The 17,224-nt window shown below is 38.8% G+C and overlaps 1 protein-coding gene across 6 annotated transcripts in view; it reads left to right on the top strand.

Moving 5' to 3' along the window:
- SLC25A21 (solute carrier family 25 member 21) overlaps positions 1–17,224 on the top strand; it is a 553,178-nt gene that overhangs the window by 403,619 nt on the left and 132,335 nt on the right. For 4 of the 6 annotated variants that reach the window (XM_061394952.1, XM_061394950.1, XM_061394954.1 and 1 more), the window contains one exon: positions 2,561–2,644. The exons of the other annotated variants lie outside the window; for them this stretch is intronic. In XM_061394952.1, coding sequence (XP_061250936.1) covers positions 2,561–2,644 — 84 coding nt within the window. The remainder of the gene's footprint in view (positions 1–2,560; positions 2,645–17,224) is intronic. 6 annotated transcript variants of the gene reach the window in all.

Genomic DNA, 17,224 nt, shown 5'->3' with positions numbered 1-17,224 from the left:
GCAGTAATTGCTCCCTCTGATGAACTCCTGGGCAACTTATGCTGATGCTACTTGACATTTTGGATAGTTTTCCTTATATTATCAGTTGTTTTTTTCTCGTGCTTCTCAAGAGTGAGGATAATTCCCTGGGTTTTTGTAAAATCCATAGCATCTTATTTCATATGGCAAATATTAAAAAAAAAATACTTGGTAATTTGGGAGAAAAGCATCTAGACAGGAATTTGACAAAGGTTAATGAACTTCAGGGATTCCCAGGTGGCTCAGTGATAAAGAATTCACCTGCCAATGCAGGAGGCATGGGTTTGATCCCTGGGTCAGGAAGATCCCCTGGAGAAGAAAACTGGAAACCACCTCCAGTATTGTTGCTTGGGAAATTCCGTGGACAGAGGAGCCTGGCAGGCTACAGTCCATAGGGTCAGAAACAGTCAGACACAACTGAGTGACTGAGCACACACAAATCTATGGAGTCAGAAAGAGTTGGACACAGCGGAGTGACTGAGCACACATGCATGCAAACTTTGGCAATACTAAATCTAGGAGTTACTATTGTTGCTTTCTGGGTTGATGAGGATCAAGAGAGGATCATGTTAAATGTATCACTTAAAAAAACAGTTTGATTTAAAGACAAAAAGGATCACCCAACAAGCTCACCTCTTTTATGACATTTCTCTTAACCTCCATTCATATTCTGGCATCGTTATCTTTACCCAGACTGTCATAATTACCTTCATCATTGTTCTGCCCTCCATACTCCCATTCTAATCCACCCAATCAGACAATAAATATTTTATTAGGAATTTGTATGTTTCAAGTAATCTACTGAAGAAAGATGAGAGCCAAAGAATTGATGTTTTTGAACTGTGGTGTTGGAGAAGACTCTTGAGAGTCCCCTTGGACTGCAAGGAGATCCAACCAATCCATCCTAAAGGAGATCAGTCCTGGGTGTTCATTGGAAGGACTGATGCTGAAGCTGAAACTACAATACTTTGGCCAACTGATGCAAAGAGTTGACTCATTGGAAAAGACCCTGATGCTGGGAGGGTTTGGGAGCAGGAGGAGAAGGGGACGACAGAGGATGAGATGGCTGGATGGCGTCACCGACTCGATGGACATGAGTTTGGGTAAATTCCGGGAGTTGGTGATGGACAGGGAGGCCTGGCGTGCTGCAATTCATGGGGTCGCAAAGAGTCGGACACGACTGAGCAACTGAACTGAACTGGAAGAATCAGTTCCCTCATCTTAGTATGGCAACTCTCCTGCACAATCACGTTCAGCAACTCTCCACTTTACAAAGTCAAATGTAATCCAGCCTCACTTGCCAGCCTTATCATGTACTGTTCTTTCCAACCACTTCAAGCAAAGCAAAATAGTCTCTCTTTTCTGTGATGTATATGTTAGTTTTCAGCTTAATTCCCTGGGGCCTAGAACTATAAAATAAATCACTCTCAGAGGTAGAAGTTGTGATCATGTCATAAATCCAACAATCTGAGAAAAGCATCTCAGAGTAGACACTATTAGAGGTATATCTGAGAATTTCTATTTTTAAAGGCTTGCTAAAACTGTGGAGGGATGTACAGAAGGGGGAAGGACCTTACCTTAGAGTTGGGACAAGGAAGTTAAACACAAGGGGTAGACAGACAGCAGCCTACCAGGCTTCTCCATCCATGGAATTTTCCAGGCAAGAGTACCGGAGTGGGATGCCATTGCCTTCTCCAGACAGACTAAAGAAAACCAAAAATGAAGAGCCAGGATATAGGGAAATGAGAGCACTTGTCATAAATCTCATTAAAAACAAACCCCCAGGTAAGATACCAAATAATAAGTCAAGACTTTCATACTGGAAACTTTCACATTTTGAAGGTTAGAATTCTGAGATGCACAATCATACCCAAAAAGAAGGGAAAAAAGAATTTTGTTTAAGCACACAAACTACATGTGGAGCCCTGTGCTTCTGTGCAAGTCCAGGCAATCTGAACTACTCCTAATAATCAACTCTGCTCCATCATGAAGTCTTGATAGTAAATGGTATCACGGTATGCCCTGAACTCTTGCTCCAAACAAGGGCTCCTGTCTGCCAGAATGAATTCCAAATTCATCATCAGGATCAAAGTTAGGCCATATTAGCTGCTCTGTATTTTTAACCTTTGTATTAAATTACCATCAAAGAGCACTAATTAAGATAAGAAATAGAGCTACTTATTTGTTTCATATGCATCTTCAGATTTCTGAATTATACATTAAAACAATCTATGACATATGCATGTGGTTTTCACAAAGGAAAAAAGCATAAATGCCTCAGGGTGCATCTGCCTAAGAAACAGATGGAAAAACACACTTTTTGCAGTTCCATTAAAGCATAGAGAAATATTATAATTTTAAAGGCTACAAAAATAAGGTAAAGATTATATGAGGCAAATAAATCAGTAAAATCTATAGTAAAAGCCAGAATATTTTAGGTTAATCTGAAAAGGCTGAGTCTCCTAAGACTTTGAAAAATGAGAAAAGCCATTTGGCGAAATCTTTAACTTGGATTTTTTTGTTTGTTTGATTTTGTTTCTAGGTTCCAGATTCAGAGATGTACAACTGATCCAAACAGTTATAAAAGCTTAGGAGACAGCTTTCGAATGATTTTCCGCACGGAAGGGTATGTAAGGTTCTTCACACAATCTCTGTGTTGATGTAGACATTTTAATATATTACTACATAAAACATTTTCTCATTTTGAATGATTTCTTTTCCTAGTCTTCGTAGGGAAAAATATTGAAAAGGGTGTTTTTCTATTTTTGTGCATATTTTTCCTGATGATACAGTTGAAAATTAAATATGTATATGATAGAAACTCCCTGGAGGAGGGCATGGCAACCCACTCCGGTATTCTTGCCTGGAGAATCCCATGGACAGAGGAGCCTGAGGGGCTACAGTCATGAGGTCACAGAGAGTCGAACATGATTGAAGTGACTCAGCACTCACGCATATATGATAACTACCTCAAAAAGGATATTAATAATATCCTTTATTAAAAATAATTTGATGACTGTAGGACAATTTTTAATTTGTGCTGTTAAAGCTTTTCAAAGTTCTTATAACTGGAAATGTCTAAATGTGATAGTTGTTTATTTTGTTTTTTAAATATAGTGCCCAAATGTGTTCCTTGTTTGCATTCTGGTTTATGAATATTCTATCAAAACATACTGTTGTCAAAAACTGATGTGTCAAGTTCATCATCCTGTCTAGTAGATGATCAGATAAATAGGATATTTTTGTTACATAAACTAAAATTGTCTTTGATGTATAGATTCAGTTAAAGATTCTGTCGAGCATAAATAATTTTACAAAGGATTTTAGATTTGCGTTTTGAAGTTATTTTCATAAGAGAATTGGTTGACAATAATAATTATACCAAAATGATAACAGTAATAATGCTGCTGCTGCTAAGTCACTTCAGTCATGTCCGACTCTACGCAACCCCATAGACGGCAGCCCACCAGGCTCCCCCATCCCTAGGATTTTCCAGGCAAGAACACTGGAGTGGGTTGCCATTTCCTTCTCCAACACATGAAAGTGAAAAGTGAAATTGAAGTCACTCAGTGGTGTCCGACTCTTAGCGACCACATGGACTGCAGCCTACCAGGCTCCTCCATCCATGGGATTTTCCAGGCAAGAGTACAGGAGTGGGGTGCCATTGCCTTCTCCAACAGTAATAATAACAACTAGTATATATTTAGCCTTTACTATGCACTAGGAATTTTCCATATAGCTCTTTGAGGTAGGTTCTGTGAGCATTCATTCAAGTTAGACAGATGAAGAAACCAAGATTCAGAAAAGTTAATTTTCACATATCTGGTAAATTATGAATCTTGGACTCAAATCAAGTCAACTTTCCCCCAAAGTCCATGTTCCTAACCTCTGTAGTTCACTATCTTTCTTAGCAGAATTTACTGGGGATACTGTTTTGCTAATTGTTCATTTCAGTTAAACGTATGTCATTGATGTTGTTCCACACCAATATGTTCTTTTGAACAACAGCATAGTAATTTATTTATCTACATACTGCAGCTTGTTAAATTAATCCCCTTTGGTGGCCCACTAGGTTGTTTCCAGATTTTTACTATTAAACAACAGTACAGTATATATTCTTATACTATTTTTTTACTTTTTTAATTTCTGTTTTTAAAAGTTGCTAGCTATGGACTTATCAAATGAGATGCACACCTTATATCACATATGTTGCCAAATTATCTTCCAAAATGTATGTACTGACTTAGAATTTGAGAGTTTTCACTTCTCCACACTCTCTCAAACACTGGACCATATCAATCATTATTTGATATATCTGTTACTCATGTGCATCTCCTGTTTATAATCTAACAGATAAAAAAGAAAACTGTCATAATAAAATTCTGTTGATGGGGTCGAGCATACTTTTATATCATTGTCATTTTTTCCATGAATTGCATATTTGTGTCCTTTGCCCATTTCTCTTAGGTTAGATATTTTTATTAATTTTTATTAATTTATTTAACTATTATGTAAATTATAAATTTCTCCTAACTTGCTCTTTGTCTTACAACTATAATATCTTAAACCTTTCAGAAGTTTGTGATCTTTGAAGATTGTGATTTTGTGATTAGATCTGTTTTCCTTTGTGATATCTGATGGCACATTAAAAAAGGACATCCTCAAACCCCAAGATCATAAACATTTACATTCGAATCTTTAATCTATCTGAAATTTGTTTTTAGTGTGCAGTGTGGCACATAGGAATCAAATTTATTATCAAATGGTTAGTCAACTGTCCAAATGCCACTGGTTAAAAATTCTATTCCTTATTCACTAATTAGAAATGCTAGTTTGTTTGTCTAATTAAACTTGCACATATTTATCATTTAAATTTTCTATTTGGTTTCTCCATTTTCTGTTCTGTTTCACTAATTTCTCTGTCTCTATGCAAGTGCCATACTATTTTAGTTATTTTATTTTTAGAGTATTTCAGGAATATGTAAAAACATGGCCTACAGGGTAAAGTCTAAACTTCTTATTAGGTGTGCAGAGCCCTTCCTAGGATGGCCTCCCTTCTTCTCCAGGCTCATTCCCCATGCACAGGTCTGTTATATAGCAGGCACCACCCTAATTTACTGAGCTTGTTTTCTATCTCTCCTCTCCCACCCTAAGAATACATTTCGCTAATAGCTATGTCTCACTTCCCTCGTATTCCCTATGCCCGCGTTTGGCACTAAGTAGAGATACTCGGTAAAGGTATGTTGAGCAAATGAATGAAAGTCATCACACCAACATCATGATGATGCAAAACGAAGAAAAAAGATGATAATTCTTGCTACTGACCACTTCCTCTGAAGCAATGAAGGCTGGTTAAATATTTTGAGGTCATCTAATGACAGAGAATCAGCAAATTCTTGCTGTTCCTCTGGAGATGTGGTACCTGTCATTGATAATATACCTGCATTTATGGTAATTAGGATCAAAATCATGTTCATTTTACCCAATAAATATATATAAAGTTAAAGAAACCATAGTGTATTATATAGTCAGTAAAAGTATCTCTTTCCTGTAAAACAATAATGTCAGCATTACCCAGTTCTGTAAACTGTAACAGATATCTCTGAATTGGATGTGGGAATTCCTTAGCCAGACTCTTCATTTCAAGTGTGTTTTAGGAAGAATTGAATGTTTCTGCTTTGATATCAAGTAATATAACAAACATACAGTATGTGTGGTCCTTGCATAGTAAAATTGGCCTTTTCCCTCGACTGTACGTTTAATTGCTTCTAAAGCAAATTGACATTCTTTCTGTAATCCTTTAGATCTGGACACGTTGTTAGCAAAAGTCAGAAAGCTCTTGTCTTAAAGATGGAAATATTTGTAAAGATACAAAAGAAAAAGCTGCTTTTTGATACAGAGCAAGAGCATTTCATAGCTTTAAGTTTAAAAAAAAAAAAGAAAGAAAAAAGAAAACCTTTTAACACATGCTGTGTTGAATTTTTTCCCTAGTAAAACAGTTCCTTTTTATTTTCTTAGTTAGCTCTTAGAGAACACTATGCTTTCAAAGATGATTTTTTCACTCAGGTGCATAGAGTCCAGTTTGGTCTATGGCCTACAGAGAGGCTAGTGCTAGTCAATTTGACTATTTACATAATTAGGAGAATTCATCTCTCTTCGCTCTTCTTATCTAACCCCTCACCCCAGCCCCTGCAAGTTAGAAGTTTTGAAAGCTAGTCCTTTTCTGTTGTTTAAAAACATTAAAGTCTGTTAATGCACTTAAAATCTGCACAGTCTCCCATTTCTCCACTCTAAGAAAGTGAATTGGTGTTTGTCACCATTCTTAGAGATGCAGTTCCCCACCTCTCAGACCAAAAAATTCACATTTCTAAGAGACAATAGCTAAATCTAAATCACATGGATCTGGATCCCTTTACTGCTTCTAAGATTTTTTTAAAGTATAAATACACTGTGCTATTATTAAAGGCATAGTTTTTCAACCCAGTTTTACAGAGGTGAAGTTAATTTGTTTTCTTTCAAAAAGCCTTCCAAATTCTAAGTAAGAATTTCTGTTATGTGGAATCATCGTATTCACTTCAGTTCAACCACTCAGTCAAGTCCAACTCTTTGCAACCCCATGGACTGTAGCACACCAGGCTTCTTGTCCTTCACCAACTCCTGGAGTCTGCTCAAATTCTTGTCCATCAGTCAATGATGCCACCCAATCATTTCATGCTCTGTAGTCCCCTTCTCCTTGCCTTCAGTCTTTCCCAGCAGCAGGGTCTTTTCCAATGAGTCAGTTCTTTCCATCAGGTGGCCAAAGTATTGGAACTTCAGCTTCAGCCTTAGTCCTTCCAATGAATATTCACAATAGATTTACTGTAGGATTGACTGGTTGGATCTCCTCTGAAGAGTCTTCTCCAACACCACAGTCAAAAGCATCAATTCTTCAACACTCAACCTTCTTTATGGTCCAACTCTCACATCCATACATGACTGCTGGGAGAACCACAGCTTTGACTAGACAGACTTTTGTCGGCAAAGTAATGTCTCTGCTTTTTAATATGCTGTCTAGGTTTTTACTTAGATTTTACCAAAAAGGCCATCATTGTAGAAAAGTCACAGGGAAGGAATTTGTCACTATTGAGAGCACCTCCATCTTCACCGTGATTTTTCATCTTTCTCTGGTTTGGCAAAATATACTAACAGGTCTATCTACTTTAATCATGAGCCCAGAAGACACAAAGGTTTAGCCTAGTTGATTAGGCGCCTTCAAAACCAATAATCTTCATTTTGTAAACTCCCCTGGAAAAGAGTAGCTGGTATCTCTATTTATCATGTGTTCAGGCATCATACCTAATTTCCTTTTGTTTCAAAGTATCTCATGAGAGTTCTTCTAGTCTTTGCTGTGCTTGTCATTCCTCTAAAGAGAGTGATTGAGATGTTTCCAGATAGGTGAAGGGATTATAAATTTTGCTTAAAAAAAAAAAACAAACAAACAAACAGGACTGCCTACCTCCTCACTCTTCTCTTAAAGTATTGCAGGAAAGGGGGACTACTTCCAAGGCCTGAGAGTGGGCTCTTGTCTAACACCCTGAAATGAATTGTCCGAAGAGATGCATTGCTGACAAAGCAAGAGACTTTATTGGGAAGGGGCACCAGGGTGGAGTGCAGCAGGGTCAGGGAACCTAAGAGAACTGCTCTTCCACGTGGCTCACAGTTTCAGGTTTTATGGTAATCAGGTTAGTTTTTGGTTTGTCTCTGGCCAATCACTCTGACTCAGGGTCATTCCTGGTGGCATGTGCATCACTCAGCCAAGATGGATTCCAGCAAGAAGGATTCTGGAAGGTTGGTAGGACATGTGGACCGGGGTCTACCCTCTCCTTTTAACCTTTCCCAAATTCTTCCAGTTGGTGGTAGTTTGTTAGTTCCACATTCCTTACCAGAACCTTTTCTTGTAAGATAACTCACGCAAATATTACTATGGTAACTGGTCAGGGCAGTCGGTTTCAGCCGGCAGTTCCCCTAACAAAAGCACCTAGTGGCCGTTCTCTCTGACATGAAGAGAAAAGGGAATTAAATGGAACTTAAGATAGTCTGGTGACATAGGTAAAGAAAGATGTGAAAATAATGTCTGTTTTCTTCGGTGTACCAGACACTGTGCTAGGGACTATTTTTATACATTTATTTCAACACAGCACTAGTCTCAACACAACTCAGCATCATTATGTATTTTTGTATTTTGTGTGAGATAACTGATCAGAGGAGTTAACTTCCCCAAAGTCAAACAGGTACTAGTGACATACCATGGTTTTTCCATTATACTGTATCACCTTTCACTAAACACCAAATTTTGTTGTTTATTAAATGAAAAGAAGACAATGTGGAAGTAGTGGCTGTAAACCTCTAATTTTTAAATAGCTTTTCTAAAACCTTTGATATTCCTACCCTCAAATCACATAGCAATTTAAAGCAGTTTTTATGTCTTCCTTCAAGTGAAGTATGACAGACCAGTAAATGTTCAGTCAACTAAATCCTATCGATTTTGAGACAGCACCGCAAACTTCTGACAACTCCAGACTCTTAATCTAATCATTGTGCCACCTTTTGCAGAGAGCGCCATATTTCTGATGAATTCATGGGTTTCCATCAGTCTGCTCTCCTTCTGCTTGTTCCTTAGTTTTCTTATGAGAAAAATTCTTGGGCATTGGTTTGCCCAAGGCAAATCACTAGGAAACAAGGAGGTCAGATTATGCTTAGTTTCAAATGAGAAACATGTTGATTGCTGGTGCCTTCAGAAATATGGTATTCCTCAGAAAGTATTACTGTAGAAAATATGTGGTTGCATTTGGGGGGCATTTGAACTGTGTTTTGTTTCACGATTTGTTTTCTGGTAACCACTGATGTTGCCCCAAGTATCATCTTACAATCAGACCACTTGGTGATTATAATATTTTCTAGTTAAATGACATTTAAGGCCTCGTTTTATGAGCTCCAGCGTAATTGGCTAATTTGGTAAACTCCAGATGTGTGAGACAATGTGCCACTCGTTTAAGTGCCTTTCAGACGGCATAAATGGCACAGCCCCAGGAGGTATAATCACTCCCTCTTGTTTTCATTAAGAAGGGGAGTGAGTGGCTTGTGACACAGACAAAGGAAGCGGGATGTCTACAGCTCGAAAGCAACGATAACCGAGTAAGACTTGGACATTTTCTTTTAACAAGCGGACTCACTCCAAGGTCTTTAGCTTAATTTGTTGTCAAGGTGAGTCTGCCGTTTATATGGTGGTTCACCTAGCCTAACAGGGCCAGGTGATTTTTAAAGGAACGCTGTAAATAGAAAGACTTGCTCCTATTGAAACCCTCTAAGTAAAATGGTGTCTGGAAACTGTCTCTCACTCGCACATAGAAATGAGGGGAAGCGTTAGATCTCAGGAGACAGTGGAGGAGATAACTCTTCCCACTACCAGAAACTGTAGTTATCTGAGCAATCAGTGTCCTCACCACCTCAGCCAACGTCACAAGGCCCAGTAGTTGCTGCTGCTTTTTCTCTCTCCTTTTGACCCCACTTCTCATCAGCAGAAACCCACTCCCCTACCCAGTGTGGCCAGCCTGGCGTGGAGCAGGGGATTCTTGGCCTCAGGTCTCTGGATCCTCAGGCTGGTCCCTCTTATCTGATGACAGATCCGGTGGAGGTCACACATCACTGTGGACTCACTGCCACTTAACAAATGCAGAATTTTCACTCAGATAAATAATTACGGACCATATCCCAGGGTCCTAAGCAGAGAATCCATAGTATAAATAAGTTGTGTGTAGGTCACCGGGTGTTGACTGGGTTTGCAAGCCCGATTTACCCGAGTGAATTCAGGTAAAGAGTACCCACCTCTTTGGTGGGTACTAGAAGTGCAGTGTGCCTTCTGTGATGAGTTTCCTGGTGCCTTTGAGTGCCTTCTCTTCTATCCTTTTTATTTTACCAAAGCAGCCCTTTCTGGCACCTACTGGACCTCCCTTGTTTTGTTTTCTTTTGTTGCTAGCTTTATTGAGATATATAATTGGTATATAAACTTTCATAAGTTTAAAGTATACAATGTGAGGGTTTGATACATGCATTTATTGCAAACTAATCACCACAATAGGGCTAGTTAAAACATCCATCACCTCACATAATTACCATTTTTATGTATGGTGAGAACATTAAAGACCTACTCTCCTAGCAGCTTCCAAGTGTACAGTACAATATTGTTGATTATAGTCACCATGCTGTATATTACATCCCTTCTCCCTTGTTTTTAAGTGGTGATGAGAGGGAAAGCAGACGGTCCCCATTGCTCTTGCCCCCACTTGTCAGAGTTCAGCCCTGGCCTGCCTGGGCTTCTTAATGATGGCAGAACAAGTGTCCTCTTTAGCTCAGAAAAAAAGGAAAACAAGAAAAAAACATAGCCAGTGAGAGTTTGGAGAGTAAAACTACAGCAGATCTCTCTGGCAAATCTTATAAGTGATCAACCCAGGTCCAGAATGTGGTGTTCAGTAGACTGAAGCCACTGTGTTCTTCCAAGCTTTCTCCTGTTTTAGAAAAAGAGAAAAGTGATGATCTCAATTCAGGCATGGGCCTGCTATTACTATCTTCTAATGATTCATGTTCCTTTTAAATATAATTTATCAAAGATTTAGTATATTATACTCACAAAATTTTAGTCATAAAGCATATATGTAATGACGAATCTAGACAGCGTATTAAAAAGCAGAGACATTACTTTGCCTACAAAGGTCCTTATAGTCAAAGCTATGGTTTTTCTAGTAGTCACGTACAGATGTGAGAGCTGGACAATAAAAAAGGCTGAGCCCCAAAGAACTGATGCCTTTGTGGTTCTGGAGAAGACTTGAGAGTCAGTCCCTTGGTTTGCAAGGAGATCCAACCAGCTAATCCTAGAAGAAATCAACCCTAAATACTCATTGGAAGAACTGATGCTGAAGCTGAAACTCCAATGCTTTTGCTACCTGATACAAAGAGCCTACTCATTAGGAAAGACTGAAGGCAGGAGGAGAAGGGGATGACAGAGGATGGGATGATTGGATGGCATCACTGACTCAATGGACATGAGTTTGAGCAAACTCTGAGAGTTGGTGAAGGACAGGGAAGCCTGGCATGCTGCATGCTGCAGTCCATGAGGCCGCCAAGAGTCGGACATGACTAAGCAACTGAACCAACAATATATGTAATAGCTTTTCACTGAAAACTTCTGCTAAGAATTTTAAACTCTATTTAGCAATTCAAGTTTGAAAATTTTTCAAAAAGTGAGGCGCTTCCCTGGTGGCTCCTGCCAATGCAGGAGACATGGGTTTGATCCCTGATCTGGGAAGATCCTACATGCTGCAGAGCAACTAAGTCCCTGTGCCACAACTGTTGAGCCTGTTCTAGGGAGCCCAGGAGCCACAACTACTGACGCCTCCATATGCCCGTGTGCCACGACAAGAGAAGCCACTGCAACAAAAAGCCTGCAAGCACTGCAGCTGCAGAGTAGCCCCCCACTTGCAGTACCTAGAGAGAAACCCATGCAGCAGTGAAGACCCAGCACAGCCAAGAATGAATAAATACATAAAATTATTTTTAAAAGGAAAGGTAAGGAGAAAGAATACTGCAAATCTTTTTAAAAAATAAAGATGTGATATTCATTAGAATACTACTCAGTCATTTAAAAAGATGAATGATTGCCATTTGCAACATGGATGGACCCTGAGGGTACTGTGCTAAGTGAAATAAGTCATACAGAGAAAAACAAACACTGTATGATTTCACTTATATGCGGAACATAAAAAACAAACAAAGTAAATAAATGAACAAACCAAACCAAAAACAAACATTCAGACACAGAGAACAGAATAGTGGTTACCGGAAGGGAAGGGACAGTGGGCAAGGCAAAAGGGGTAAAGGGAGTTGACTCTATGTTGATGGATGGGAACTGAGTTTTTGGTGGTGAGCATGCTGTGGTGTATACAGAAGTAGGAAAATAATGCACATATGACACATACAGTGTTATACATCAACGTTACCTCAAAAAAGTAAATTAAAAAAGCAGGCAGTTGAACCACTGATACATTCTTTGGCATTCCTATTTTACCAGATTATTTTACACTGCTGCTGAAGCAAATAGCTACTGGTTTAAGCTGTATCAGGTTGTTAAGTGGTCTTTGCAATCAAGGCATGGATAGTGAATTTTCAGAGGACTCAGACAGCAGCATCCTGATGCTTCTATGTCCCAGAATTCTGTTTCCTTTTCTAAATTAGAATCTTTTGTTCTGTACACTGAGTGACCTTTAAAGTGGTTTCAGCTCCTAAATTTCCCTCCTGTCATCACCATAGATTGCTAGCTGACAGTCACACACCCTCCTCCACCAGCCTCGCACTAACAATGCTTTCTGACTTACTGACTGGCCTTTGGCAAGGATTTAAGTGTTGCCAAAGAGTAAGTGAAAACGTTTGCAGTGATGTCAGCCCGTCATCAAGGTCTGATTAAGAGACCAAACACGGCCATTCTCAGCAAGCAGTGCTGACAAGTAGGAAAGGAGGACCAGTTGTTTGGGTGGAAGTAGTTGTCTTTTGGGAAGGTCAGTGTCTAAGTTCAGAGCCCTAGCAGATATTCTTCATGTTTTTATAGAGTGTTAATGGGGAGTGAGGGGATTTCATCATCAGTGGGAGATGTCCATTTGAAAATATTTCCAGCCCTTTATTTCAACTTGTTCTGGATTTCTGATGGGCTAGATGCATAGTCACCTTGGGAGGAAAAATATCTTTACAAAAACCAGCATCCTTTCTCTAGGTTGTTAAACTGAACATTTTCAGAGGAGAATGAGAAAGAAAATCTCCAAAAACTCTTCTACTTTTGTCTGATTTTCTTATTGTAGAAAACAACTTAGGTATTATTTGACATAGACAAGGTTAGAGTTAATATTTTATCTTCATCATTGATTTCAGCTAGTGTCTCTGACTTTATAGAATTACATCTTTCAATGTGCTATCTTTTTGGTAGGAAGTCTTCTATTCCTAACAATATGAATATTTAAGCTTATTTTATTTTTCTTAGAAAAAGGTGACATGGATTCTTAATAGTCTAGAACTCTGTTAAGAAGTAAAAGCATTGGCAAAATACCTACAGACATATGCACACATATATGCATTAAACTAAATTTAATTGCTTATAGATTGTTACATTTTATCTGTAAATCCCATGGTCAAATTCCATTGGAGAATCAATCAGTGTGAATTATGACAGGTTTTACTCAGTTGCTACTTAGGAATCTGTTTAGTTACCCAATTACAATGTTCTCAGCCTGTGAATTCTTCGTCTAGTCTCATGACTCTAGCTTTACATCTCCTCCAGCTCTTTCAGGTTGTTTAAAACTGGAAGAAAGGAAAAGGTTCAGGCTCTGCTGTCGTAACAGTGATTATATTCAAAATCACTGTTGCCATTTTTACACTTTTGTGAAAAGTGTCCATACATCTTACTTATCTTGATGCTCCACAAGAACCCAGCAGCTAGAAAGGTGGGGAATATGATGTTTCATTTTCTGGTCAGGAAACTGATAAGAGATGTTAAAAACCTTGCCCAGCATTTCATAGCTGGTGTTTGTTGGGGCAGGCATTCATCCAAGGTCTTCTGCATCCTGTATCATACTCCCCTTCTGTCAATAACTTAGTAGTAGTATTAGTAATAATAGAAGCAACATCTCAGATTTATACTGTTTCCATTATGAGTTCAAAGCATTGCCACATATCTCACTTGGATAAAGAGCATCTGGGAGAGATGGTATGGTTGGTTACATTCTACAAACCAGAAAATTTTGGCAGAAAGGAATTTATTGAGATTCCCAGAATAATAGCTTGGATCCTAAGATCAGTACTCAAAGAATACAAAGATTTGACTTTTTGAGGACATCTTAGGAAAATGAAATTAGAAAAATATATATTCTGAAGAGTGGTACCGTCATCCCATGAAACCACGATAAAGGCTGTCAACTCAGAACAGAGCCCTCTCCAAAAGGAAGTTACAGTATTAGTTTAGGATTAAGCCTCACTGCATAAACTAACTCTGTTATTTGACCTGTTGGTGACTTTGCCTAACTCAACTTGAATATTGAATAATAACCAGGAAAACCTCATGAAACATGAGATAAGGCATTTAACCAAAGTTCCTTGGATGAATTGTTAGATGGGGTGGAAATCATCATATGACTGCAAGATATGTTGAAATATGCGGTCACCAAAACCTAGAGCAGATGACAGCTGTATGCAGCAGCCTAGCTCTCCTGCTGATAAACACTATGTCCATAATTCTCCTCTGGCCATGGAGAGCTCATGGGAAAACAAAGCCCTAGTTAGCAGGAATTCTAATGTAGACAGAGCCTCAGTGGTAACAAAAAATGAGGTAAAGTGTGAGATGAATTTTGGAAACTGATAGAGTTCGTAAGTTTATGTTAAGTGAATGAGTCCTTTGCTTTCCTTACGTAAAGTTTTCCCTAAATTAGAAGAATCAAGAACCACAATAAGAGACAATGATGTGCTCTGGTGTCATTACCGTTTTGCATCCTTTAAGTTTTCAGTGAATAGCTCAACATGCATTTCAAAATTCAAATTAAATTCCCAGAAGTTGTCACGATTTACAAAAGAACCAAAATTAGAAGAGCATTGCAATGTGACCCACTAAGCAATAAGACATACCAATTATGAAAAATCTGAGTTCACATATAAAATAGAATATATATTAGATTACAAAACGTTTCATACCACGTGTTTGCTCCTTAATCCTCATGATCTGGCTTTTGTCTGCATCCATTTTTACAAACTGCTCTCTCAGAAGCCACAGGATTATTGTTGTTCGGTCACTCAGTCAGGTCTGACTCTTTGTGACCCCATGGACTGCAGCATACCAGGCTTCCCTGTCCATCATCAACTCCTGGAGCTTGTTCAAACTCATGTCCATCGAGTCGGTGATGCCATCCAACAATCTCATCCTCTTGCCCCCTTCTCCTCTTGTCCTCAATCTTTCCCAGCATCAAGGTCTTTTCCAGTGAGTTGGCTCTGTGCATCAGGTGGCCAAAGTATTGAAGCTTCAGCATCAGTCCTTCCAATGGAATATTCAAGGTTGATTTCCTTTAGGATGGACTGGTTTCATCTCCTTGCAGTCCAAGTGACTCTCAACAATCTTCTCCAACACCACAGTTCAAAAGCTTCACTTCTTCTGTGCTCAGCCTTCTTTATGGTGCTACTCTCACATTTGTACATGACTACTTGAAAAACCATAGCTTTGATTACAATGGACCTTTGTTGGCAAAGTGATGTCTCTGCTTTTTAATATGCTGCCTAGGTTTGCCGTAGCTTTTCTTCCAAGGAGCAAGCATCTTTTGATTTTATGGCTGCAGTCACTGACTGCATCTGTCACTGACTACAGTGATTTTCGGAGCCCAAGAAAATAAATTCTGTCACTGTTTTCACTTTCCCCCCATCTATTTGCCATGTAAGATGTGCTATTATTTTAGGTACAATTGGAAAGAAAATGGTTTAAATAACCATTAAACTCCTTAGAGTGATGTGGTGGCTGAAAGTAGAGGGTTAGATTCAAGGGACCCACTGCTGAGTGGTACTGGGGGGGAGGGGGTTAGTTAGGGAAATTGAAGGGCTGATGATCCAAGTGAAGGAAAACAATTTATTCCCGTTGCTTAGAAGGTGTCTGTGTCTACTACTGTACTTACGACACTGCCTGACTGAGGTTTAATAAGCATGGGGACCTAAAACAGTATAAATAAAAACAAGGGGGAACCGGGGGGGTGGGGAGGGATAAATTGGAAGATTGGGATTGACATATACACACTACTATATATAATATAAAATAGATAACTAATAAGGAAGAACGCTTCTCAATACTCTGTAATGTCCTATGTGGGAAAAGATCTAAAAATGAGTAGATAAATGTGTATGTGTAACTGATTCACTTTGCTATACAGCAGAACATACAACATTTGAAATCAACTGTACTCCAATAAAAATTTGAAAATTAAAAATAAAAACCAAATACTCAGGTCCATAAAAAGAGGAGTTAAAATGAAAGCAAAAGAATGTTTAGAACAGAATCAGAGGCAAATCAAGAGTTAGAATTTTAAAAGGCAATATTAACAGACTTTCGATTCCAACAACCACAGTAGCTTGTATTGGAACAGCTCTCCTGCTGAAAATGACTGTAGACTTTGGACAAAATACACAGACTACTTTTTTAAGACAATAGAGCATCTCCAAAGCAGGCAGAACTTGTGAGGAGCTATAAGACCTAAGAGAAGGAAGCCCATGTCATTGACCTCTACATTCACTCTGGCCTTTTCCATAAAGGTGTTGCTGAGTCATAAGCGGAAGGGTTGGGGGAGGCAGATGAGACCATATCTTAGGCAGGGAGAGTAGTTGGGGGTTGGTATTCAGGGCTGGCAAATGGCTGAGCCCTGAGGAGCAAAGAAAGAGAAAAGAAGAGGGAACTGCAGAGAAGTGAACCCAAAGATCTATAGGCAATTTCACCTGGAGGGATTTGCCAACTCCTAAGCTTCCTGTGAACAGGAAGAAACTCCAAGAAACCCAGTAAAAACAGACAAAAAATGAACAGAGATTTCAGCAGCCCCATGATTCTGGTGAGACCAGCCAGGTGGAAGAGTTCTTGTAAACACTGAGTTTTCAATTGAAATTTAAAATGTCCACTCTCAAGATAGGAATATACCTTAGGAGTAAAACACAAACATTGTTCCTAACAAAGCCTATATCCAGCCCTCAGAAAGATGAAGGTGACCTGCTAGATTCCATCTATCTGTTTGCTAAAAGAAGATTTATTCCTCTTTACAGAGAGATACCACCATCCAGAGGCTCTTTGATTTTTTTTAATGCACAATGTCCTGTATTCAATAAAAAATTGCAGTGTCTTGGGGGAAAATGACCAGATATCAAGAGAAACAGAGACAGCAAGTGAGTGACTCAAATTTTGGAATTATCAGATAGGGACTTTTAAATTAAACTTAATTTTTACTGTAGTAAAACATACATAAGATAAACTTTGCCATTTTAACCACGTTTAAGTGTACAGTTCAGTGGCATAAAGTATTTATATTTACATTGTTGTGAAACCATTACCACTATCCATCTCTAAAACTTTTTCATCTTCCCAAACTGAACTCTGTAACCATTAAATGATAGC

Source organism: Bos javanicus, chromosome 21, assembly GCF_032452875.1.
Source record: "Bos javanicus breed banteng chromosome 21, ARS-OSU_banteng_1.0, whole genome shotgun sequence".
Classification (NCBI taxonomy): Eukaryota; Metazoa; Chordata; class Mammalia; order Artiodactyla; family Bovidae; genus Bos; species Bos javanicus.
Note: the sequence above shows the minus strand (reverse complement) of the source record. Positions and strands in the feature narration are given on the sequence as shown.